Source organism: Camelus bactrianus, chromosome 18 (genome assembly GCF_048773025.1).
Source record: "Camelus bactrianus isolate YW-2024 breed Bactrian camel chromosome 18, ASM4877302v1, whole genome shotgun sequence".
NCBI classification, from domain to species: Eukaryota; Metazoa; Chordata; class Mammalia; order Artiodactyla; family Camelidae; genus Camelus; species Camelus bactrianus.
In genome coordinates this window covers 342,067-367,280 of record NC_133556.1, presented here as the reverse complement: position 1 = coordinate 367,280, position 25,214 = coordinate 342,067, and the positions used below count along the sequence as shown (strand labels likewise).

At 59.3% G+C, this 25,214-nt stretch overlaps 1 protein-coding gene and 1 long non-coding RNA gene across 16 annotated transcripts in view; both read left to right on the top strand.

Moving 5' to 3' along the window:
• PRKAR1B (protein kinase cAMP-dependent type I regulatory subunit beta) overlaps nt 1–25,214 on the top strand; it is a 102,947-nt gene that overhangs the window by 41,788 nt on the left and 35,945 nt on the right. For all 14 annotated transcript variants that reach the window (XR_012500214.1, XR_012500213.1, XM_074345460.1 and 11 more), the window contains 3 exons: nt 15,969–16,030; nt 16,494–16,540; nt 24,196–24,354. Coding sequence is in view for 12 of the 14 variants with exons in the window: in XM_074345460.1 (XP_074201561.1) it covers nt 15,969–16,030; nt 16,494–16,540; nt 24,196–24,354 (268 nt within the window). In the remaining 2 variants the exon portion in view is untranslated. The remainder of the gene's footprint in view (nt 1–15,968; nt 16,031–16,493; nt 16,541–24,195; nt 24,355–25,214) is intronic.
• Nucleotides 16,803–20,771, top strand: LOC141573861 (uncharacterized). 2 transcript variants are annotated; one of them, XR_012500215.1, is made up of 3 exons: nt 16,803–20,038; nt 20,544–20,666; nt 20,756–20,771. It is a non-coding gene; the product is annotated as an uncharacterized LOC141573861 (long non-coding RNA). The 2 variants fall into 2 exon arrangements; XR_012500216.1 differs by having other exon boundaries at nt 20,753–20,767.

Genomic DNA, 25,214 nt, shown 5'->3' with positions numbered 1-25,214 from the left:
CATCTTGCCAGGATCGAGGCTTCTGAGTCCTGGACGAGCCGCCTCCCCGTTCACTGAGCTCGTTCGCTTCTCGGCGGTGCTCTGCCGTCTTCTGAGGGCATGTCTTGCACTTTCATTGGCAAATGGACCCTCCTGTGTCTCGTGCCTGGTGGTGCTCTTGTGGAGAAGACAGCACCCTCGCAGGGCGAGCCGGCTGTGGCCCAAGGACAGTGTGGTTGTGAGGGTCTCTGGGGGGCGGGCCTCAGGGAGGGAGGGGCGGGGCCCGGCGAGGAGGGAGCCGGTGTCCCCCACCAGGACAGCCCGTGGGGCCAAAGGGCCGGGCGGGGCACACAGGGCTCTGGGTTTGGGGCGTGGGCTCCAGCTCCTGAGGCCTCGGGGGACCGTCTGTCAGTCACGACCAAGTGTGTTACCTCCACTCTGGGAGCCGGGTGAGGTCTCTGCGCTGGCTTTTCACTGTGTGAGGCATGTTCACCGACTCCCGCAAGAGTCCTCTGGGACTAGTCGGGAACAGTTATTACGAGGCAGGCTCGGCGGGCACGAGGTGCCCCCGCCACCCCCTCCTCCGGGCAGGGCGCGGGAGCCACGGCAGAGCCGCCCTGAGCCGCGGGGGCGCGCGAGCCCGCCATGGGGGGTTCAGGTCGCCCGTGCGGGGCCAGCGCGCCTGGTGCTGGCGCTCCCTGTCCTGCTGGTTTGTCCTTTATCCTTTTAAAGGTGCGTTTCGGATTCGCAGTGGTCGGGAAGAACGGCACTCTCTCTTCTCCTCGGGTTCGAAGTGTGTCTGAAGCATTCCAGCCAAATGCGCTGTGAAACCGTCGCCTGGGCTGAGAGCGGAGGGGCTCCGAGTTTTGCCTGTTTCAAACCTTTGTGTAAATGGAGGCGTTCTGTTTGTATTTCTGTGTGTCTTACTTTTTGTTCAATATCGTGTTTTGAGATTTGTGAGTAGTGAAGAATGTAGCTGTAGTTCATTTTTTTTCTTGAGACAAAATTCACATAACATAAAATTCACCATTTTTAAAGCGAACGGTTCGGTGGCATCCAGTCCATTCAGCTCGCTGTGCAGCCGCCGCCTCTATCCGGTTCTGCAACGTGAGCTCCGCCCCGGAGGGAGACCCCGTGCCCTTCACGGTCACTCCCCACCCCACCCCACCCACTGGCCACAAATCTGCTTTTTGTCTCTGTGGTTTTGCCCTTTCTGCCCACTTCACACAAACGAGGTCATACACTATGTGCTCTTTGGTGTCTGGTTTCTGTCGTTTAACACGGTATTTCTGAGCCTCGCTGGTCTCCTAACACGTGTCAGAACTTCATTCCTCTTTGTGGTTGAATTGTGGTCTGTTGTATGGGTGGACCACCTTTTGTGTATCCATCATTGTCATAAAAACGCTCAGAAAAACAGGAATGGAGAGGAACTTCCTCAGTTAGATAAGGGAGGCCTGCAAAACCTATGGCTGACATCATTCTTGACAGCAAGAGACTAGAAGCTTCCCCACTAGGATCAGGAACAGGGCAAGGATGTCCCCTCTCACCACGGCTTCTCAGCTTCGTACTGGACGTCTCGCTGGGGCAATGAGACAAGAACAGGAATACAAGGTGTATGGCTTGGAGAGAAGAAACTCAACTGTCTCCGTTCGTTTCCATGGAGACGATCCCAAGGCATCTGCAGAAATTCCTAGAACTAATCTGTGAGTTCGATCAGATCAGTCTACAAGATTTACACACAAACATTGATCCCATTTCCATATAGTAACAATTAACACGTGTAAACAGATTAAAAGAGGACACCCCTGCAGTTACTCCAAGTAGAAGGAAAGGCTTCTGTATAAACTTACCCCGTACAGGATGCTTGAAATGGTAAAACATTGATGAGAAGAATCAAAGAAACCTCATAATGGAGAGCCTCGCGTGGTCACAGATCAGAAGCCTCAACGTAGCAAAGATGTCAGTTCTCCCCAGATTAGTTTTCAGGTTTAATGCGGTTGCTACCAGTGATCTCAGCAGGTTTTCTGGGTAGGTGTCCACAAGCTCATACCAAGATTTATGTGGAAAGATACAGGACCTAGAATGGCCAGGTCCACACTGGAAGGGACCGCTGGGGGGGGTTGGGGGGGGCTCGCTCTGCCTGAGTTAGCTGATTGCCGAGCTGCAGCGATCGAGATGCGACGCGTACTCAGCGGGACAGGACAGGGAATCTGGAAACAGACCCACACGGATGCGCCCAGCTGGCGTCTGACGGAAGTGTGAGAACTGCTCAGTGGAGGAAGGATAGTCTTTTCCAGCAGACGAGCCGGCGCAGTTGGAGCCATTGGCCAACAAACGAACCTCGGTCTCCATCACGTCTTACTGAAACGTCAACTCCAAGCGAGTCCCAGACGGTGTGAACTGTAGCACTTCTGGGGAAGCCCAGGAGAGAACCTCGGGGCCCGGGACTGGGCAGGAGCAGCGAGTCCTCAGGATCGGCCTGAGCCGAAGAGGGAGGATGGGTAACTCGGGCCCGTCCAGGTTTAAAGCACCTGCTCTTCGAAAGGCCCTGTGAAGAAGGAGAGAGACAGCCTGCAGGCCAGGGGGAGGCGTTCAGACCACGCACCTGAGCAAGGGCCAGTGTCTAGCACAGGAAGGCCTCTCGTGACACAGCAGCACACAAGCGAGCCGCTCAGTTAGAGGCCGAGGGGGGTGCGGAGGAGATGCCTGACTGGAGAGGACGCTCGGTGGAGGATGGGCACGTGAGGGGAGGTGCCCTCCTCGGCGGCAGGGAGGCCCAGGCAAAGCCCCGCGAGCTGTCCCACAGGGTGGCCGCGGTGAAACCCGGGGCCCCACTGGCGGCCCCGCCGGGGGCCGCAGAGGGACCGGCTCTCCCGCCCTCGCGGTTGCGAGTGTCTGTCGTCAGAGCCTGGAAAGCAGTCACAGTTCCTCAGGAAACTAGACGTGTGACTGCCGCGCGACCTCGCCATCGCACCCCAGGGCGTCTGTCCAGGGAAATGGGGAAGTGTGTTCACGCAGAAACCCGAACGTTCACTTAGCTCACAGCAGTTTTATCGGTAACAGCCCCAACCCGGGAGCACCCCGGGTGCCCTTCGATGGGCGCATGTGCCCCGGAAAGGTGTCAGCCCAAATGCGCGACACGCTGCACTCGGTAGGTCTCTGGGGGCCGCACCAGAGGAAGAGGGCCAGTCCCCAGAGGCTGCATGCCACGTGGCCCGTTTAAATGGCACTCTCCAAGTGGCAGCGCTACAGAGATGGAGGCAGGCTGGTGGTGACTGGGGGTCAGGGGCGGGGCCGGGGTGGCGGGGGCGGGGCCTGGGCCTGGAGCATCTGAGCAGGTGGAGACAGACGCCCTGGCCGTCTCCGTATTATTCCTTGCAGCTCGTGGCCATCAGCTGGGAGGTGCCGGCCACCTGGTGTCACTGTGCTCCAGCCGTTGGAGGAGGAGGGAGCTGACGGGGATAAGGGACCATTCTGGGGGGCGGTGGGGCCAGGGGTGGCAGCAGGACCCCCAGTCTGGGCGTCGGGCGAGCATTGTGCCGCGTGGGGCAGGAACGCAGTGGTCACAACCGTCGGTGCCTGCGCCCCGAGCTGGGCTCTGATGCTTCTACGGGTCTGTCAGCCACTCCATCTCACAGAGGAGGGGTGACCTGCCGGGCCCCTGCCTGAGGGAGCTGCTGCCCACCGAGCCCATCGGCCTCACTGAGCTGAGCCCTAGGAGGCTGAGGCTGCTGTCCTTTCTGTCCACCTGCTCACAGGCCCTCTTGCGGCCGTCCCAGGGGTGGGGGAGGGAGTGTTTCGCAGGACAGAGTCCCAGGGGGTCTTGGAAGCACGGATGCAGCCCCAGCCTCCGGGCTCCAGGCCTGCATTCCAGGGTCCTGGGGAGCTGGAGCGCAGGTGAGTGGCAAGTCCACGTCCACCACTGGTCAGGCCCTCAGGCCCTCAGGCCCTACGGCCCTGCGGCCCCCCTCGGGTCCCTGGGCATCAGCGGGTATCTGGCCCAGAGTCTCGGACACTCCAGGGCCTTCGGGGAAGCTGACCAGGTGAGCGGGGCCGCCGGCAGCGGGGACCCCAGCGTGGCGGCCTCTGCCCTGGGGAGTGGGCCTGGGTGGCCAGACCTCAGATTACCCCAGGGAGGCTTAATGTCCAGGTTTTTGTGAAATCTAATTGTTTCTTGCCCTTTGACTTCATTTTTAAACTTTAATTTTGAAAATATTTCAGACAGAAGAGTTTCAAGAGCGTAAGCCTTTGCCCAGATTCGCCGCTGGCCCTCGTGCGCGCGCGTTTGCTTCAGGGCTCTGTGCCTGGCGTCTGCGTCTTCTGACTGGCGTGACGCAGACGGTCACTCTTCGTACCATTGCTTCGCTTGGGAGTAAGTGACCCCCTCACATCCCTCAGTGCCTCTCCTGAGAACAGCGACGTCCAGAGGGTGGTTGTCACATTGGGGCTTTTCAGGGACATGGCACTCGGAGCCGACCGGGACTCACAGTCTGCCCCGATTTCTGAAGTGCCCAGAGCCGTGGTCGGAGAGTTTGGTCTGAGGTTTGCTCACGATCGGAGCCGGTTGTTCATTTCTCTGGGAAAACCACTGCGTTACATCCCTGCCTCAAGAGTGGGCAAACAGCTCAAGCATTTTGAGGACACCAGGAGGCCCAGACCATGGTCCTGCCGTCTGACCCGCTGTCTCGGGCCCCGTCTGTGCCCTCGTCCTGGTCTGACCTTGGGCAGCCATGCAGGCCGGGCTGCGGCCACCACCCTGTTCCCTGCCTGAGCTGGTGCAGGAGCTGCTGGCTCTGCCATCTTCTGTTGGGTTTGGAGCCCAGCTCGCTGGGGTCTGGCTGGGGAACCTCGGCCAGATACACGGTTCCTCTGAGTATTTGCTTCCAAATTTAAGCCTCTCAAGGGCCAAATGAGAAGTGAGAAAATACAGGTCCGATTTCCTAGAACGGTGCTGGGCCTGGAGGAGAAGGAAGTCCACACTCTTCAGGGAGCACTGCCCTGCCCACCACAGTCCCCTCCTGCCCTCCTTCCCTCCCTTCCCCCTCCTTCCCCCTCCTCCCCCTCCTCCCCCCTCCCTCCCCTCCTCCCTCCTTCTTTTGTTCCCACCCCTCCCCTCCCCCTCCTCCCTCCCTCCGTCCCCCACCCCCCCAACACACAAACCCAGCTTCCTTTGGGCCGAGCCAGTCCTGGGGGTGAGATTCAGAGGCCGTTCTATGTTGGTGGAGGGCAACGTTATCCTGGGTGGGGGGAGGTGGGTGGTCCAGGAACAGAGCGGGGGAATGCGGAAGGCTCCCGGGGGAGTAGGTCCCGAAGGGGAGCAGGACTGAGTCGGCAGTGTGCCCGGTGCCTTTGGGGATAGCAGCCTGTGTGGCTGGGGCGAGGCCTTGTGAGGAGCCGAGTGCCACACGTCAGGGGTTGTGGGTGGGGTCTTTGAAAATAGAGGCAGAGACCAGAGGCCATCTGTTCTAAACACACCCACATTTATGGCCTTGAAGGTGGCCAGGGTGTGGGTAGAAATGGCCTGGCTTTGAATGGGGTGACTCTGGCCACCTGGCGGGGAGGCAGAGCCTGGGGGCCCCGGCAGCAGGGAGCCTGCATCCGTGTATGTGCGTGTTTATCTGCGTGTGTGCCTTGGGGTGGCGGGCAGGGTCTCCTTTGGGATCTGCCTGTGGCTGTGCTCGGGGCTGGGACCCATCTGGTCCCTGGGCCCGACAGGTGTGGCCCATGAAACCCTCCTACCTGCCTTCCTGGCGTGCGAGGCACCAGCGAGCGTGTGGAGGGGTGGCCACTGTGCCTGCGGGGCAGGCAGGTCATGCCAGGCGTCCAGCCCCCGCACTGCCACGTGGAACCTCAACAGTCCAGAAGTGTGGACCCTCTGGGAATCGAGGCATCTTCGCCCGTGTCCTCCGTGAACTTGGGACCCCGGCCCCGCAGCTCAGAGCCCAGGGCACAGCCTGAGGGCGGGAGACGTTGTCCCAGAGCTGGTCTCTGCAGAGCAGGCAGGATCCCCAGGCCACCCCTGGAGGAGAGAGGGTCTTTCCAGGTGTGGTGCTCTGTGGGTGTCCGGCAGAGTGACTTGTTCAAAATGATGCTTTTCAATGAAGTAACAGGTAACAGGGTCCGTGCTGGCCTGATGGGGGTGTAAACAGGCCCCGTCCCTGCACCTGCCACTCCCAGGCCCTGCCAGCCGTGTGGGTGCGCGCACCCACGGAGCTTGGGAGCTCCGTCCTGTGCCTGGGGACGGGCCTCACCAAGGGCCGGCTTCACACGCAGTGGTTCTCTGGGCCGCCCGTGGTGCTGGGTGCTTTGGGCCAGTGGCGCCCCCTCTCTGGACCTCAGGCCAGGAGCGGCTCCACGAGACAAAGTCCAGTCTGCTGTCTGCGAGTGGCCACAGCTGTGTTCTGTGACCAGCAGGTGCTGTTGAAATTGAATCAGCCGTCACCGTCGTGAAACCCAGGAGGCGGCACGGAGACGGCTGGGTTTCCATCCTTTGAGCGCTGGGCTGTCCGCTGTCCTGGCCTCGTTCCACGCAGGCTGTGGGCCTCATGCCAGGCGGGGGTGTGCTCCTGGCCCCCCACCCCGACCTCTGGGCCTGTGGGCGGCTGAGTTCGTGAGTTTGCAAGCCTTCTCTGTCTCCACAGCCCCAAGGGCACCTCCAGCTCTGAGAGCCATGAGCCCCTTTGGTGGCACAACCCCCAGGTGCCTTTACCCCGGGGTGGCCGTGAGGGCCAGGAGGGGCGGCTGACTGCCCATGGGCCTGCCTTTTAAAAGCTATGTGTTTTCAATCAGGATAAAATTCCAGGGCCAGTTAAAAATAGTAACAATAGAAGCAATCAGAGGGCTCTGGGTTGGCCACGTTTCCTCCGTGTGCACGAGCCACAGGGCTCCTGCGCATCTGCAGAGACCATCACCATGTCCACAGACCTCAGGTGCGCGCTCACTGAGCACGGGCCCCCAGGGCACCTGGAGCATCTCCCCCGCGGGCAGTTTGCTGTTGGTCCTCCAGACCCCGCCCCTCTGACCGCTGGCTCCTCTCTGCTGCCCACCTGCAGTCACCAACATCACCCTCACGGCACCCAGCCCTGCCCCGTCCCAGCCTCGGCCGGGTCCCGGCCCGGGTGAGGGGCATGCGTCTGCTGCCCTCAGTACAGGCAGCACCGGGCCCTTTGAAGCAGCCCTGAGGGCCCTCCCAGCCCGGCCCCCCGTGCCCTGGATGCGGCGTTTCCAGGGGCCCTGCAGATACGCCGCTGCGTCTCCTGCCTACGCGCTGGCAGCGGGTCTGGCGGCTCTGACGGCACCGGCTGCCTGGCTCTTGGGATTGATCCCCGGGCTTGTTGGGTTTAAAATAAGCAAGATGCCTTTTATCCTAGAAAACGTTTCCTGCCCTGGGAAGCAGGGGTGAAAGAGGAGGCTGGGAAGGCCTCCAGGGTCCCGTGTTCTCCCCTCCTGACCTGGTCGTGGCCTGCGCGTGGTTGGGGGCATCTGAGGAGGGGCTCTGCTACGGACAGCTGTCACACCGGGGGCATGCCCGCACTGTGATGACAGCGTTCTGGGCGGCCTGGCGCTCCTGGGACACCGGGACTAGCACTGGTCCTGGGTGCACAGCAGCAACATCCACCCCTGCCCTTGGGGGCCAGCCTGGGCGGGGTGGGGGCATCACCCGCTCTGCAAACCCAGGCCTCTCCTTGGAGGATTTCCAGGAGGTGAGTACAGGGCTGTTCAGGTGGGGGGATGGGCAAGGATGCCCCATCTCCCAGCCAGGGAATCTGGGCCGCAAACCGGATGATGCTGCCCCCTCCCAGGCCGGCGGGAGAGGGGCCACACTGACCCAGGCCTGTACCGATGGGCCCCGTGGCGGCCGGCCGTCTCAGGACCCAGCGCCCTCCTGCACTGCTGCTCCTCCTCTGGCCTCCACCTGGCCGGCCTCTCCTCCTCCACCCTTGGAGGAAGATCCAGAACCCAGTGTGGAGACGCCCGCCTGTCCTCTGCTGACGGTGGGTGGGTGGGCTTTGCGGCCAGCAGTGCAGGGGCTTGTCCCCTTGGCCCAAGGCCTTGTCCCTGAGGCGCCGGTGCACAGGTGGCGATGAGGTTTCCAGCCCTGAGCTCAGGGATGGCATGGGATAGGGGTCAAGCCAGGAGCCTTCAGTGCCCAGCCTCTGTCTCTAGTGGACCATCCGCTGCTGCAGGCATCCTCCTGACTGTGGCCCAGGGCCGAGGAAGCCACGTCGCTCCTGACCACCGTCCACGAAGTGGCAGTGGCCCCTTCCGCAGTCTTTGCCAGGTGGCCCGGGGGGAAAGGATGTTCTCACTCTGGCTCTGACCTCTGCTGGTGCCCTGCGATGGAGTGAGCTGGGGAGAGGGTGGGCCCAGCACCCAGCCGCTGTGTGTTTGTTGCATGCGTGAGTGACAGCTGGAGCCCCACCTGCCTGGAGTTTCGAGCAGGGGCTGTGTGCACCTCGCCCCTCCCCACCCCCATCACCTCCTGCCAACTTATAAGTGAGTGCGGCCCAGCCGACGGTTGGAGCTTGACTCTCCCTGTGGCTGCGTGGTCTCCCCGGGTGGAGCGGGTGGGTGGGTGTGAGCTGGGGGTGGTGGAGCCCCCGCTGCACCCTGGTGCCCACCGAGGAGGGGTGGCCAGGAGGGTGCTGCGGTGGAGCCAGGCTTCTGCCCTGGGGGTGCTTCCGTGTACCTGAAAGGTCACGGCCAGACCCACGGTCACTGATTGTCTCCTGGGTTATCTCCTAGAAGCCTGTTGTGTTTTATGAGTAGAGCTGTACCAATTTTTAAAAAATTTTTTTAACATATAGAGAAATTACTACTTTAAAATTGAAAAAATTTTGAGGGTAATCTAATTTCTTTTTTAATTTTAAAAAATTTGGGGGGATTGGGTTTATTTATTTGTAATTAGGTTTATTTATTTGTTTATTTAATGGAGGTGCTGGGGATTGAACCCAGGACCTCGTGCATGCTAACGCTCTCCACCACTGAGCTACACCCTCCCCCGATCTGTATCCATTTTGAGCTAATTTTTGTAAAGATGTAAGTCCTTTGTCTGGACTCAGTTTTGCAGGTGGATGTCCAGTTGTTCCAGCATCCTTTGACGATGAGACGGTTTTGGTCCCGTTGTGTGGCCTTTGCCCCGCTGTGGAGAGTGGGTGACGGTGTTTGTGGGTCTGCCTCCGGGTTCCCTGTTCTCTCCCACTGATCGTCTGTTCCTGTGCCGAAGCCACACCGTCCTGGTTACCTAGCTTCATAGGAAGTCTGCAGGTCGGCGGTGTCGGTGCTCTGGTCTCCTGCAGTTCTCTGTTGGCTGCACTGGACCTTTGCTTCTCCACATGGACTTTGGAATCAGCTTGCTGGCATCCACAGGGTGGCTGCTGAGGCTGTCACTGGAACTGAGTTGACTCTGTAGGTGGAGTTGGGAAGAACTGACAGCCTGGCAGCACTGCGTCTCCTCCACAGGCGTGAAGTGTCTCTGCGTTTGTTCAGCTTTGTAATTTTGTTCATCAGAGTTCAGGAGTTTTCGTCGTTCAGATCTTGTGCATACTTAGTGAGGTTTTTTTGAGGAGGGCTACTGTAAGTGGTGTTATGTTTTTAACTGTGAATTTCACTCGCTTGTTGCTGGTGTCTGGGAAAGCGATTGGCTCGTATATGTTAGCCTTGTACCCTCAGCCTTGACGTGGCCACTTACTAATTCTGATAGGTTTTGTTTCTGCTGATTCTTTGGGATTTGTTTTTACAGTCATGTCACCTGCAAACAAAGACAGTTTTATTTCTTCCTTTCCTAGCTATGTACGTTTTCCTCCTTTTCTTGTCTTATTGCAGTAGCGAGGGCTTCTCCAGTGTGATGCTGAGGAGGAGTGGTGAAGGGATGTGTTTGGCTTGAATCCTGGTCTTAGGGGCAAGCGTCTAGTTTCTCACCACTGGGTGTGGTGAGAAGTGTAAGGGCTTCTAGCTGTTCTTTCCCAAGCTGAGGAAGTCCTCCTGTGTTCCTGTTTCTCTGAGAGTTTTGTCCACGGGTGTTGGATTTTGTCAGGTGTTTCTTATTCATCTGATACGGCCACACGATTTTCCTTCGCTGGTCTTCTGATGCGACGCATTACACTGATCTCTGAATGCTGACCAGCCTCGCGTCCCTGAAATGAATTCCACTTGCTTCTAGTGTATAAATCTCTCACTACCATGTTGGGTTTGCTTTGCCTGAACTTGCTGCGGAATTTTACGTCCACATTCATGAGGTAGTGGTCTGTAATTTTCCTTTCTTGTATTATTTTTGGTCTGGTTTTGGTATCAGAGTAATTTTGGCCTCGTAGGAGGAGTTAGAAAGTGTTCCCTCTGCTTTTATTTCTGGAAGAGACTGTAGCGCATTAGTGTAGTTCCGAACTCAAGCGTTTGCTGGAATTCGCTTGGTGAGCCCACCTGCGGCTGCTGCTTCCGGTCTCAGCGGGTTGATAATTATCGATGCAGTTTCTGTAGGCGATCATGCTGCCTGCTTCTTCCTGTGTGTTTTGGCAGATTGTGTCTTTCAAAGAGCCGGCCCCTTCATCGGGGTCAGGTTTGTGGGGCAGCCTGTGGGCAGTGCCGCGGCGTCTGCAGCGATGCCTTCTTGTTCATTTCTGACACCAGGTGTTTGTGTCTTCTCCCTCCCAAGCTCTCTCTCACCTTTTGCTTTTGTTTTTTTGTTGTTGTTGTTGTTGTTTATAGGTTTTTATTGATTTCTTCGAAGAACCAGCTTTGGTTCCTTTGATTTGCTCTATTAATTTCCGACTTTAAATTCTGCTCTAATTGTTATTATTTCCTTTCTTTCGCTTCCTTTGGGTTTAATCTGCTCTCCTTTTCCTCGTTTCCTTAGGGGGAAGCTTAGCTTGTCAATTTTAGATCTCCCTCCTTTTGGAACGTGTGCTTTCACTGTGTGCCTCTGAGCACTGCTCTTGCTGCACCCCACACCTTTTGATAAGTTGCGTTTTCATTTTCGTTTAGTTAAAAACAGTCTCAATTTCTCTTGCACCTCCTTCTTTTACCCATGTGCTGTTCAGACCTGTGTTGCTTAATCTGCAAATATTTTGAGGTTTTAAGTTATCTTTCTGTTATTGATTTCTGGTTTAGTTCCCTTGTGGTCTGAGGGCGGGCGCTGTGTGATTCATCGTATCAGTTTGCTCAGGTGTGCTCAGGTGTGCTGGGCTCAGCGGGACCGCTCCTGGGCTCACTGCCGCGCTCCCCGCGGGGTCCTGGGCGCTTGCGTGCTTCTCTCCAGCGCCAGGCGTCGCGGATGAGGAACCAGCCACGGACGAGGTGGTACCAGGTCCCCTGCGGCAGAGGCTCCAGGGATTTGTAAACAGCACGCTTGCAATGCTCCAGCGAGGAGCAGGCAGGCTCACGCCCCCAAGTAAACAGCTACGCCTGAGTTACTGCTGTTTAGAGAGAATTATTTGGAAACTTGCCGTCAATAGAGAAATGTAGCAAGCTTTTACCCAAACAGTGGAAAAGTCTAAACATGAACCAGGACACTGTCTGGGGTGCCGGCTCCTAGCAGACGGAAGCCCCTCTGTCACCCCGGCTGTGACAGGCAGCATAGAACAGAATGTCACCACGGTGCCCATTGCGCTGGAGTTTTCCCAGCGGATCCAGGCTGGTTCCCGGAACGTGAATAGCGCTGACCGTGAGCGCAGACCAGCAACAGAGAGACACGCTTCCAAGGCAAAGGCGGCGGGGCTTTGAGAACCATTTCTAAAGGGGAGGAACGGATGTCGGGTGCACTTGTGCTTCAGGGCATCGTTTGGAAGTCGGGAAACACGTTAGGATGCACTTGGACACGTTTGCTGCATTTAGTGGGGCCTCTTTGTTAACGTTTCCATCATTCATAGTTCCCTCCTGGTCCTTGTCAACACACGTGCACACACTGTGCACAATGCACACATGCACACACGTGCACACACGTGCACACATGCACAGACATGCACACGTGCACTCTGTGCAGACCTGTGGCTGGAGTGTCTGCTGTGTGATCACCAGCCTGGGGCATAAACACACATCCTGGCTCTGACATCCCACCACCGACATGCTTCTGAAAGTTTGACATTTTTCAAAATAAGACGTTTAAAGACGTAGAAACACAGAACTGTTGGAAGTGCTCATGCAGTCTGATTCCTTTATGACTGGAGGTGGTCCTGTGGTCATTGTCACAGCGCTTTTGCTTAGAATCACAAGAATTCCTCCCCTGTCCCCATATTCACAGAATGCAGAAATGCAGATGGTTGGAGTTGGGGGGGCAGGTTTTATGTGGGGCTGTGGTGCAGGGATCTCCCCCACCACACTGCGCCCCATCTTGGGAGGGGGTCAGGTGCTGGGGGCAGATGCAGCTCTGATTGGCTGTGGGCACCCTCCCTCCCTGTCCTCTGCACTGGGGTGGCCTTGGCTCTGAGAACTGGTCCGACCTGTTTGCCTCTGCAGGTTTCTGTGCAGGGGTGGGGCAGGGGGGTGTTTACCTCTCAGGCCACCTGCAGCAGCAGTTCTGCAGCATATTATAAATGTAAGCCAATAAAAGAATAAAAAAGCCATAACTGGATCAGGAGACTGGCCGAGATCAGGGGTGCAGAGTCTCCTTTGGCATCATTCCCGGGGATCCCAAGATGAGTCTGAGCGTCTTAGTGGGGCTGGGAGAAGGGGCTTGGAGCTGCTGTGTGCACAGGGTTTGGAACCAGCAGAAATAACCCTGGTAGCTCCCGACGGGGACTGTTCCAAGGGTATGGTCATCCTGGTTAACCTCCCACGGTGCTGAGTGCAGCCTGATCCTACGCCTGCTTCACAGGTGGGTTAAATCCTTGGAGAGTCAGCCCCTGGGTCCCTCCAGGCAAGTTTAGGGGTGGCACAGGGTCCCTGGGTTGCCATCAAAGGAGCATTTGTCACAGGGCTGACCCCTGCCCCTTGTGATGCAGCCCCACACATCCACCCCATGGGACAGTGAGCCCCCAGGGCAAGGGCTGCAGACGCAGAGGCTGGGCGTCAGGACTCAGGTGACGTGGGAATTGAGGCCAGCAGAGAGCCTGGGCCCCCAGCCGGGTGGAGAGTGGGCTGAGTTCCTGCTCTGTGACCCTGTGTGGGGTCCCATGTGGCTGGATTGTCCCCCTTTTCCCCCCCCAAAATCCAAAATTTGGGTATTTTTCACTCTCAATTTTTAAATGTTGGGAGGTAACTTTGAAAACAGTGCCAGTGTTGGTGCATGGAGGATCAGGTAAGCACTAAAAACACTACATGGTGACCAAGGATCTCTTCTCCCAAAGAGGCCCAGGTCCCGAAGGTTTTACGAGTGGATTCCACCAAACTTCAGCACACCGTCCGTCCTGACTTTAATGAGCTGCTCCAGAAAACAGAAAACAAGAGAAAGCCGCCATCTCCTTGCACGACCTTCATGTGGATTTGGGGGGGACACGCAGATCAGCCCGCAGCAAACCCACAGAGCGTGTGCCGTGGAGTGTGCCAGGGTGAGGCTGGGGTGATCAGTGGGTGTCGTTGGGAAAATTGTCTCACTCTCTGGGGAAGAACAAAGCAGATCCCCTTCCTCATGGACTGAGTCTGCACACAAGAGCTGTGCGAGCCCTCACTCCCAGGGTGGTGGTGTTTGGAGGTGGAGCCTTTGGGAAGTGCTGGGGTTTAGATCAAGTCACTAGGGTGGGGCCCCCACGATGGAATTAGTGCCCTGCTGAGAAGAGACCCCAGGGATTCTGCTCCCCGCCTGTCTGCCACGTGAACCGGGAATGGCTTGGCCGGCACCTTATCTCGGCCCCTGCCTCCCGCCTGTGAGAGGCGATTTGGAGAGCATCTTGTGGCTTGCTGGTGGGGAGCACTTTCTCACGTAAGACTGGGACAGCACAGCCATGAAAGCAGAAACGAGATTCCATTAAACAAGAGGTGTCTGCTTAACTCACGACGTCGTGGGAAAGTTAACCAGCAGGTTCCTGTCTGCGTGGATGCGTTTGCAGTATCTAAAGCCAGCAAGCAACCGACGTCCAAAATGCAGGAGGAGCTGCTGCAAACCCGCTAGAGAAAGATTCCAGCCCTGTATCGAGATGGGCCAAGGTAGGAACAGGAAGCTTCGTGAAGAGGGAGGACAGAGACGGAGGAGAGCAGCCCTCGTCCACAGCGGCAGCCCGAGCAGAGCCGAGATGCGCTCCTGAACAAAAGGACAAGACAGAAGGCTCTGAGCACGAGGCCGTTTGGGGGGAAACGCAAGGTCCACGCACACAGCGCAGGGCTCTGGGTTTTACGGGCAAGCAGACAATGAGCAGGAAGCACGTCCGACATCTTAGCACAGCAGCAGTGTGCAGGGAGGGAGGGGCAGTAAGTTACGGACAGGAGCAGGTCACACGCGTCCCGACTCAGGGCACACGTCTGCACCTGAGGATTTTTTAAAATATTTCATTTATTTAATTTTGGTTTGTTTGGAGGGGAGGTTGTTAGATTTATTTATTTTTTGTTTATTTTTAATGGAGGCGCTGGGGATTGAACCCAGGACTTCGTGCATGCTAAGCACGTGCTCTGCCCTTGAGCGGTACCCTCCCCCCTGCACCTGAGGTTTAAGATGCTGGCGACCCACAAAACATGAAAGATGTCTGGGAGTCACGGACCCTCCCGGGGCCTTGTGTCACCGGGAGCCCAGGCCCTGGTGCATCCCAGGGTGGGGGGGCCGCCTCCGTTCTCGTCTTGCTTTGTTCTCGGAGACGCTTTGGTGCTCACCTGAGGTCGGGGCCGCCTGGCCCGCCTTGGCCGCTGGCTTGATCGTCTTGTTTCCAAGGTCGAATGAAACAAGTAACTTACCAGCAGGACGTGTTCTAAACATTTACTTGCAAGTCAAGAAGTAGGCTTGTTTTAAATGGCACTTGGGCAGTGGGGCTTAGATTTAAAATAAACAAAACCAAACCAACCATCAGCATCGCCGGAGCCAGCTGTGGCGAGCGCGCAAACCTCTTCTGCCGGGCTGAGAACAGCAAGCCCGAGGCGGGGCGGGGAGTCTCTGTCTGCGAGACTTCTTCCAGAAACATATCAAGTTGGTGTTTGACCCCAGGGTCAGACCTTACCTTGAATGTGAATTTGAAAACGTTGGTTCCACAGAGACAGTCGGAGAGCCTGGTGTGAAGGGAAAGTTCTAGGTTTGGAAGTGGACCCGTGTCTTCGGGAGGCTGCCTGATGGTGGCCAAGGTCCCCGTCTGAGCCGGGCTGTGGCCGCGGAACAGAGGACGCTGCTCAGACTGCGGTCTCGGGGCCAGGCCCACACACCTTGGGGCTGACTGCAGCGCTCGGGTCGGGGAGGCTGCTGGATTTTGCCTCATTTTTCTCACCCAGTCACGGGGCCCAGGGGAGCAGGCAGGGGGACTTCTCTCTTGGGGAGACGTGCTTGCATTTTGGGATAGAGACGCCGATCCCTGACCCCGCATCTGGTTGTGTCCCCAAGAGACAACCGTGGCCCTGGACCAACGTGCACCTTCCGCACGGGAGACGGGCGCCCCCGCCCAGCTCCACCCGACTCCCTCCCCTCCTGCTCGTAGGGCCCATTTCACACCCAGTCTCGGGAAACTAAGTGGCCATGCTGCCTGGTGGACGCGGCCTCGGCGGCCTCTCGGGTTGCGGATTAGAGGCTGGTGTCTTCTTGTTTCTGCGTCTGGCATCTCGACAGCCTTAGACAGTATGTGTCTCCCTGGGAAAATGCCGATACGGGTTGTCAGGACTGGTAGCCGCGTTCTCCTGGGCTGGATTTGCCGCCATGAGGAACGGCCTCCATGTGTCTTGTGTTCTGTGAGCAGACTCTGTACAGTGTGACCCCATTTTTGTAGAGCCCCAGGCGGCCACCTGCCCAGACGCAGAAGCGATCCGGAGGCTTTGAGTGAGGGGTGGGGGGCAACGAGGGTCTTTACTCCTCTTCTGGGCTGCCTCTCCCTGCTGGGCGGGCCTTGCTCTGCCGCCGCGGCTCCCGCACCCTGTGCTTTTTCTTCCAGCGACATATTTGATGCCATGTTCCCTGTCACCCACATTGCCGGGGAGACCGTCATACAGCAAGGTACGCCCCTCCTGCTCCGGAGCCGGAGCCGACCGGGCTGAGCTGGCCGGGCACTTGGAGGATGCATCATACAAGACTCAGGGTCCATCCTGGAGAAAAGTCACCAACGAGGCTTCAGAACAGCCAGTGTAACAAGCTAATGTGTCTTAACGTGTGTCTGCAACCCTCTTGTCATTAGAAAAACTGGTGAGCTGTGCCGAGTCCTGGGCGTGGATTTCAGAAGGGTGAGGTCAGGAGATGCTGTAGTGACCGTTGGCCTGGTGTAGTGACCATTCCACTGCGGGTGTCAGGGCACCGTGCCATGCACCTTCCACACGTGCAGCTCTTGTTTAAATATTGATGAGACCTAGCACTGCTTGGCATAAGTCTGGGAAGCAATGTTGAAAGATAGTTTATTACCAGAAAAACAAAGACACCGTGGTCCACAGCCGGCATCACATGTCCTGTTTTTCTCTTCTTGCAGGGGACGAAGGGGACAACTTCTATGTAATTGACCAAGGAGAGGTGGATGTAAGTATCTCTCCACCGTTTTTGGGAAACGGTGCCTGCCTCTACTAGAACGCATGCTCAGGTCGAGAAAACGTCTTTCTGAGCGATGCGTTTCTAATTTCTCGATCCAGAAAAGTGGTAGAGTTAACGTGAAAGATGGCGTGAGCACACCCGAGCACAGTGCAAACCCACACGTGTGCTGGCCGGCGTCCGCGCGGCCGCAGCTCCACGGCTGTCCGCCTCCTGCTCCCGCTGACCGCGGCCCTGGGCCCCGGTGACCAGGTCCGCCCCCGATGGGCGCCCAGGACACGCGAGCTCGCTCTGCCCATGTCTACAGGCCCCGAGGCTCTGGCTTTACCATGGAGCCGGCTTCGTCCTCGGGACCCGAAGCCCCTGCCGCCCATCCCCGGGATGTCGTGTCTCCTGACGCCATTCAGCTGTCTCCCCGTCTCAGGAGTTGGGGACCCTCTTTCAGTTACCTGCCCACTTGGGTGGCTGCGTCGTCCCCTGGGGCCCCCGCGGCCGCCCTCAGACCTGGCCTGCGTGCACTGGCCTTCCTCAGACCCTCGTGTGGGCATCTCTGAATGCCCGGCCTTGGCCTGTGCTGCCACCACCGACCCGCTCCCCTGGGCGCGCCCCCAACCCCAGCTCCCGCCTCTCCTTTTGGCCTCTGCGAGCGTCACTTCCGTGGCTGGGGCAGCAGCAGGTGCTTCTCAGCCCGAGGTCTCTTCTGTGCCCGGGTTCCGCTCAGGCCACACCCCCGCGCCTGTTTCTGGGTTCCGCTCAGGCCACGCCCCCGCGCCTGTTTCTGGGCGTCGGACTGGAAGGCCCTGAGGGCGGGGCTGGTTCTGTCCAGCGCTTTGGCGGCTGAGGTCACAGCGCACAGTCAAGACACGTCCAAGGGGCCCTACAGGCCACCGCATCCAGGCCGGCCCCCAACTCATCTCCAGGCCTGGGACGCTAGCACCAGGGACAGGGGAGGTACGGGGCATTTGATAGCCTCCACACCCTCCCCTCGCCTTCACCACGGTACGTGCCCTCCCTGCCATCCGGCGACGCGAACTCAGTGGGTCTGCCCAGCGATGGCGCCAGGGCCTGGCCTCCGGTGCCCCGTGGCGGGGCGTCTTCTCACATACCTCCCCAGCAGCCCCTCTGCGTCCACCAGGGGCACCGCTTTCTGGGACCCGCGCAGGCGGCTCTCGATTTCTGGAGCTGATGGCACAGGAAGTGACTTACCGTGGGATCTCAGAGTGAGGGGCACACAGAGTCGAGGTTTCTCTCTGTCCTGAGCTCGGACCTGGATCCGGCCTGGGGGCAGGGTGGCTCCTGTCTCCCACCAGAGAAGGAAACTGAGGCAGGAGCTGACAGCCCCAGGGTGGCCACGTCCCTGAGGAAGTGGGTGGGGAGGCTTGGAAGGCAGGCGCCAGCCCACAGTCATCTCCTGCTAGCCTCACCTCAGGTTAAAAACACCGCCAGCCAAGGAAGCAGAGAAGGCAGTGAGGGTGCACTGTCCTCGGACCGGCCGCTCCTGAGCCCCTTGTTCAGAGGTGCCAGGGGCAGAGCCGGCCCGGGAGGTGTGGGGTCAGCCGGTTCTGGGCTCAGATCTGGGTCTCTCCTCCGGCACCCTGGTACCTCTGCTGTCACCACTTCCAACCTCTCCCTCCCTCCATCCCGCTTGTCTTCTTCCTCAGATGTCAGCGGCACACTTGCTGTGTGCCGGGCACTCACAGGGCCTGAGAATACACTTTTGGGGACACGACTGGCCCTTGGGGTCCATAGGCGCTGGGGAGGTGGCCGAGGAAACTCCCAGGGAGCTCCTGCTTCCTGGCTGCAGTCTCGAATTCAGACAGTTGGACCCCAGATGGGTCAAGTCCTCTGATGCCCGTCAAGGCCACCACCTCCATCAGTCTCATGAGATTTTCCAGTGGACGGCGGGCTGGGCGCGCGGGGCCTGTGGAGGGAGCTCCTGTGATGTGGGCGGCTGAGTGCAGGATAAACACGCAGGCCGGAGCTGTGTGGGTGAAGGCCACACTTAAAGGGATCGAGAGATTCTTGGTCAGGAGTCTGGAGTGAAAAATGGCAAGTTATGGGGACGCCTTATAATAACGACTGTGTCATCACTGCCCCGGGCAGAGGCTGCCGCTGCTCCGAGGCCTCGAGCTGCATTTTGTTTGCTCGTTTCTGACACGGCCTTTGAGGGAGGGACCTGTTGGCCTGGCCGTGCATGGGGCAGGGACTGTCAGGCGATTGTGAGGGACCAGTCTCATGAGGGGAGGACAGGAGACTGTGACCATTGCCCTGAAGTCCCCAGGACGCAGGCTCCCCTCAGAGGACCCTGCCCCGGGCTTTAAATGGGCGGGGTTTGGAGGTGGCCACCCTGAGTCTCCCCTTCTGCGGGCTGGACGCTGCCCTCTGACCAGTGGTGCCTTGAGGGGACAGCCAGGTGACCGGATGCCAAAAGCACCAACTTGTTTTAAATTACGGTTTTCCAGAGAGACTCAGGGTGCCAGCCGTGGTGTGTGCATCGCCAAGAGCTATAATCCATTTTTCTAAGTATAAAAATATCCCCCAATTTGTTTTATTCGTGGAACGTAGCATTTCCACTCACAAGGACGCCCAGCGGCCAGCTCGACGGGCTCAGGAGTGCAGCTTGTCCCCGGTCCTTCCAGATCTTCAGTGTTTTGGGACCCTCCTTGCCGGGGTCCCAGCCCCTATCTCAGGGGTCCCTCCTGTTTCACACGAGATGTCCTGGAGGGGGGCGTTTCCAGCCTCCAGAGGGGGCGTGGGCCCAGGGACTGGGCTCCCCAGGCCGTCTGTCCCCGCAGGGCACGGCCAGTTGGTCTGCTTGCCTGGTGTTCTGCTTTTTATTTTTTCATTAGTGAAGTGCACGTGACGTAAAAGCTACCACCCCAGCCACTTGGCGGGCTCGGCTCAGGGGCACCAAGCACATTCACACTGTCCGTCTCCAGAACTTTCTGTCTTCCCACCTGAGGCTGTCCCCATTAAATACTCACTCCCCCACCAGCCCCCGGCCCCCACCCTCTGCTTCCTGTCTCTGTGACTCTGACTCCGGGGCCCTCACAGAGGTGAGATCACACAGTGTCTGTTCTTCTGTGTCTGGCTTATGTCACTGAGCAACGTGTCCTCAAGGTCTAGCCACGCCGCGGCAGGTGCCAGAGCTTCCCTCCTTTTTCTAGCGGAATTGCATCCCACTGCGCGGATGCACCACATCTCACTGTCCGCTCACCCGTCACACACACCAGGCCGATGTGATCAGTGCTGCGGTGGACGTGGGTGTACAAGTACCGAGTCTGCTGGGTCTGGGACGCCCTCCGTTGACCGGTCACTCCCTGGGTGCGGGGCGGCTGTGGCCCCAAGCTGGCAGTGAAGCTTTCCCGCGGCATCTCACCCACGGGGTGTGTCTTGGTTCCCAGCCGAAGTCCTGGTGGCCCCACTGTGGCCAGAAGCTGCTCTGGAATCGGGGGGACAGGGCACCCGGAGCCCCACCACATGGCGGTGGTAACATGACCACGGGCAGTGTGACAGCTCAGGGAGGGCGCTGGGTCCTTGATGGGAGCATGAGGTCGCCCAGGGAGTGCACGGCACTCTGGACGTGGATCAGGAATCCTGCCTCCTGTGACCTTGGCGAGCGGTCATCTGAGGGAGGGAGGGAGGGAGGCGGCCCGCGAGCTTGGAGGATGTGGGCTCCACAGAGGAAGCTGGCGGGAGCCCGCCATGCAGGAGTGGAAGCTGACCCGTGTGGCTGGTGCACATGGCTGGGGGACCACAGTCAGGGGCTGGGGGGGGGGTCTGTGCTTTGGTTGCCCCTCAGGCAAAGCCAAACAAACTGACCCCCCCAGGTGTTTTGAGCTGAAGAGGATTGAGGCTCAGGACCGTGTTTACCTGGCGGGGAGGGTGGCCCGGGAGGCAGGGTCTCCAGCTGGGCAGGGAGAGGGCAGGGGGGCTTGGCCGGCTGCCCGGGGAGGGGCTGATGTACCTGGCTCTCCTGTTCTGCTTCCCCCAGTCTTTGTGGCCGGAGCCTGGGGCGGCAGAGGAGATGGGCCATTAGCTTTTTCTCACCACCTCTGGGACCAAGAACAACAGTGGAAAGCACGCCTGAGTTACCTCCTTGCCTGGTGGCTCTGGGGTGCGTGAGAACCGAAGGCGGGGGCGGCTGGGGGGATACACTGCTAAGGGGATACTCCGTGACTGATTTTGTCTCCACTTGCCCAGCAGAGAGGTTGAACTGAAGGCCCCTGGGAGTGGGGGCAGGCTGCGGAGCGGGGAGGCACCTGCATCTCCTGGTGGCGTCCCTGGCTGCCCGCCTGCCTGGGCTTTGGCGGCCATGGTCTGCGTCGGAAGCCCCCGTGCCGACAGAAATGCAGCACCACCACAAGGCCACTTCTGGGGCTCACGAACCAGCTCCTGTGCCTTCAGTCCCGTGATTGTGTCCACCTCCATCTGAAGCCTGGTCCCGCGTGGGTGTGGGTCAGAGTCACCTGCTGAGACACTGGTCGCTGAGCCCCACCCCCCGGGGTCTGATTCAGGAGGGCAGGGCAGGGGGCGTGAACTTGGATTCCTGCAGGTTCCTGGGGGATGCTGTGCCTGGTCCACACACCACCTGCTGAGTAACCTGGTCGAACACTGTGTCTCTGGGATGTCCCTTGCGCCCTCCCTGATCCCCTCTCGCGCCCGAGCTGGTCTCCGGCTGCACCAAAGGGAACGTTCCAGACGTGAGTCCCACGATGTTGGCCTTGCTGGAACCTTCTGTGGTTCTGAGAAGGCCATCTCCCCGTTTGGTCCTGCTGCATCCGGTTCCCTCCGAGGTCAGTCCCGCCTCAGGGCCTTTGCACGTCCTGTCCCTCTACCTCAAATTCTCTTTGCCCAGGCCCCTCAGAGCTGGACTCAGATTACCGTCTTGGAAAGTCCTCTGTGAAATCTCGACTGTGGCCCTCATGGACACCCTGCCTCCCGCTCCCTCCAGGCCCAGGCGCCTTTCATGACGGTTGTTTGTGTGGTTATTGCTGACAGCTGGTGGAAAGTCCCTGTGAACAGGCACTCACCTGCCTTCTCCTGCTGCACTGACAGCTAGAACGTGTGGGGCACTGGGCCCTTGGCAGGCACGGGGGCTCTGCGTTCAGCCGGAGAAACCACGGCCAGCGGCGGGGGCGTCAGTGTAGCCCAGGGGGCCTCCCACCGTTTTTCTTTTAAAAGAAGAAAAAACAAAAAGCAAAACAAAGCAAGAAGTAGCCCCTTTGCGTGCCAGCTGGGGTGGGGCCCGGGGCCCGGCGGCCGTGGTGACAGAGGCCAGTGTCCCGAGAAGGATGGCCCTTTGTGCCCGGTGGGGCGGCTCTGGGCCCGACCTTGGCTCCACACAATGGTTTTCTCTGATGCCTCAGAGGGCAGCCTCGGAGCCTCGGCGAGGAAGGGGTCCTCCCCGCTGTGGGGTAGGCTCCTCCGGGCCCCCATGGGCGTGCTCTGTGGCCGCCGCCGCCCGCCTGCTCTCTGGGGACGTACCCTGGGGATTCCCAGGGCTCTGCTGGGCTGCGTGCTCTGATCCCTGGGGTCCCTGTGCGCTCTGGGGGCGTGGTGGTGTCCCGCCTACCTGGTAGCCGTCAGAGGTGGGTGGCTTCCGTATTCCCCTAAGGGTCGGGGGGAGGCCGCAGCATGCCTCCCCAGACTCCCCACGTCAAGCATGGATCCCTGGGCCCGCATCACCGTGGTGACTCAGTGGGAGGGCAGTTTGGCATGACCCAGGAGAAACAGTGTTCAGCAAACCGTACAGACACCCCACGATGCAGCCAGTGCCACCCCTGGCATCACCTGTGAGAAGTGAGGGCACGTAATCCCACTTGCGAGGGTTCATGGCCGCGGTCTGCATCACAGCTGAAACTAGAACGCATCCGTCGCCCACTGGACTGTAGCTGCTACGTGGCCGTGAGAACAGATGAGCTAAACGGCACTCGGACGCTTAGCACAGAAGGATGGGCTGGGATTCCTTCCACTGCACTGTGGTCCTCTCCTGTCCCCTGGGAAAGGCACCTGCAGACGTTCGGCGCTGCAGCCTGAGTGGTGGGAAGCTCATTGCGCTGCACACCCGGACAGTGCAGGTCGACGTCTGTGAGCTACAGCAGTGCGGAGAGGGCTGCACAAAAGCACAGGCACGTGGAGGAGCACCGCCCGTGAGGGAGCCGGTGCCACCCAGTCGTGCCCGGTTGCCGGTTACCGTGACTGTTGGTGGGTCGTCACTGCCCCACCCTGGACTCTGCACCCCTTGGAGAAAACCAGAGGGGACTCTCCGGGGGGTTCTCTGCTGTCCCTGCACCCCTGAAACCGGGCTTGCCGGCCTCTCCCAGGCATCCCTCCATGGCCGAGGCGGAGCCAGGCGGTGCCCCCCTGCCCCGTGGGAAGGGTGGGTATCGTCCTGACTCCTGAGGGCCTTGCCGAGTGGAAGCTGCATTTCTTCTCCCTGCACACCCTGCAGCCCGACTCCCTTCCAGGAACTTGAGCGCACAGTCGGGCCAGGTCGGGCAGCGGTGGAGGGTGGAGCCGTGCAGGCTCGCTGGGCTGGTAGGGGCTCTCGGGAACGGGCACACAGGCCCCAGGCCACTGGGCCAACTGCTGACTCCCCTCCCTCGACACCTGGGCCAGCGCTCCCCACCCTCTCCCCCACAACACGCCGTTGTCACCTGCCTGGCGTTTCCGCAGATTGGCAGCTCTGTGCCTCGGTTATGATGGAGATAATGAGTCATTGAATTCAGTAAGAATTGCTTCCATGATTCATGCAATCCATTCTTCCCCGATGGGCACCCTTTTTGCCAATGGGAACTATTCTTTAAGCTCATTGACACCCAAGGCAACACACAGCGCGTTGTGTTAACTTATAGTAACAGAACCTGCATAATGAACAATCCAGGCCATTCTTGCAGGATGCGGGCGTGCGCTCAATGCATAGCAGGGACACTGTGCAGGCGCCGCCCTCCCAGGCTGAAAGGGAATCTTGTCCGCGGCTCCACCAGCCCTCGGCGCCTGCACTCCCGTTGACTTGGTGCTGTGGGGGAGCGGCCCAGAGACTCAGGAAGCTCAGCTCCTTCCGGGCCGCGGGGCCTGCGGGTAGAGGTGGGAGAGGGTCCCAGGCTGCTCCCACGGAGCCCTGAGTGGCAGGGACGGAAGGGACCAGAGTGGGCAGCACCTGTGAGGGGGTGGGGGCCAGGCCATGGCGGCAGGGATGCCCTGAGGCAGTCACGTCCGGTTTACTTGGCGCAGTTAGGGAAACCCGGCCCGGACAGGCCAGCCAGCCTCCAGTGGCAGGGAATTGAGTCCGAGGCCGGCCTGGCAGGTGGCAGGACTCGCTGCCCCGTGAACCAGGAGCCGAGCTGTGCCTTCACCTCTGACCTGGCCGGTCTCATCGGCACCGACAGCGGAGGGCCTCTGCTCCGTGCTTGTCCAGGCCCAGCTCTGAACAGGGCTGGCCAGACCAAGTTCCACCCGTCAGCAAGGGGCAGGGGATGCGGGCAGGCCCCCCTCCCACCGAGGACACTGCAGGGGCTCTCAGTGCTGGTAGCCACATTGTGGCACCATGTTCTCCATAATGCTGTCCCTCTGTCCCCAGAGGTGTATGTGGATGCAGGGCAGGTGACCCCAGGCCCCTGTGACACTGTCCTCTATCCCCAAAGGTGTATGTGAACGGAGAGTGGGTGACCAGCATCAGTGAAGGTGGCAGCTTCGGGGAGCTTGCCCTGATCTACGGCACCCCCAGGGCAGCGACTGTGAAGGCCAAGACCGACCTCAAGGTCTGGGGCATCGACCGGGACAGCTACCGGCGCATCCTCATGGTGAGTGAGTGGCACCTGCGTGGGAGGCTTCACCAGGGCCAGGAGGGCAGCCGGTCTCGAATCTGACACCCACCCAGCATCCTGCAGGAACGCGGATTGTGTCCAGGTGGGGGTGATAACACAGGGGACGAGATGGTTGGCGAGTGTTGGAGGGGGTGGTTCTGGAAAGCCTCCCAAAAGGCAAGCAGACAGCTGGGGGAGCCCCTTTTGTTTTCCTTCCCATTTTCTTTACAATCGTCTGGAATGTGGTTGTGATGGCTGGAGCTCCAGGTGATATTCTGGACTATGAGGTGACTTTGAGGCTGATCTGCATTCACTAAGAACCATGAGGGGCTTGGCCTCTGGTGGCACAGTGGGTCCATGGTACTGGGCAGGCTGCTGGCCTCCAGACTTCCTTACGTGGGGACAATTTAAGTTTTCCCTTATACGCAGCCAGGTCAGGGTGGGGGCAGGTGCACACGCCTGTGCAGGCCCACTGTCCATGGGAGGCCCCTGAGGTGAGCTCATGTGTGGAGAAGGCCCTTCCCAGGCAGAGAAGGCAGGACCTTCCTATGCCCACTCAGTGTTTGTCCTGCACACGCATTGCCTGGTTCATGGTGCTTGGGCCCATCAGGGAATGCCACAGACACATGCCTGACGGGGGGCTGACGTGTTGGTGGAGGAGACAGTGGGGCAAACACATGCCTCGTGGCCACAGTTCCCAGAGAAGAGGCAAAGGAGGGGGCTGCTGTTCCACAGAAGGTCTGAGATCCTTTCCTTGAGACCCCTCCCATAATAAGTCTCCTCGGAGGGCCATCCAGGAGGACAGTGATCAGGACAGCAGGTGCAAAGGCCCTGGGGTGTGGGCTTGGTTGGCCTGC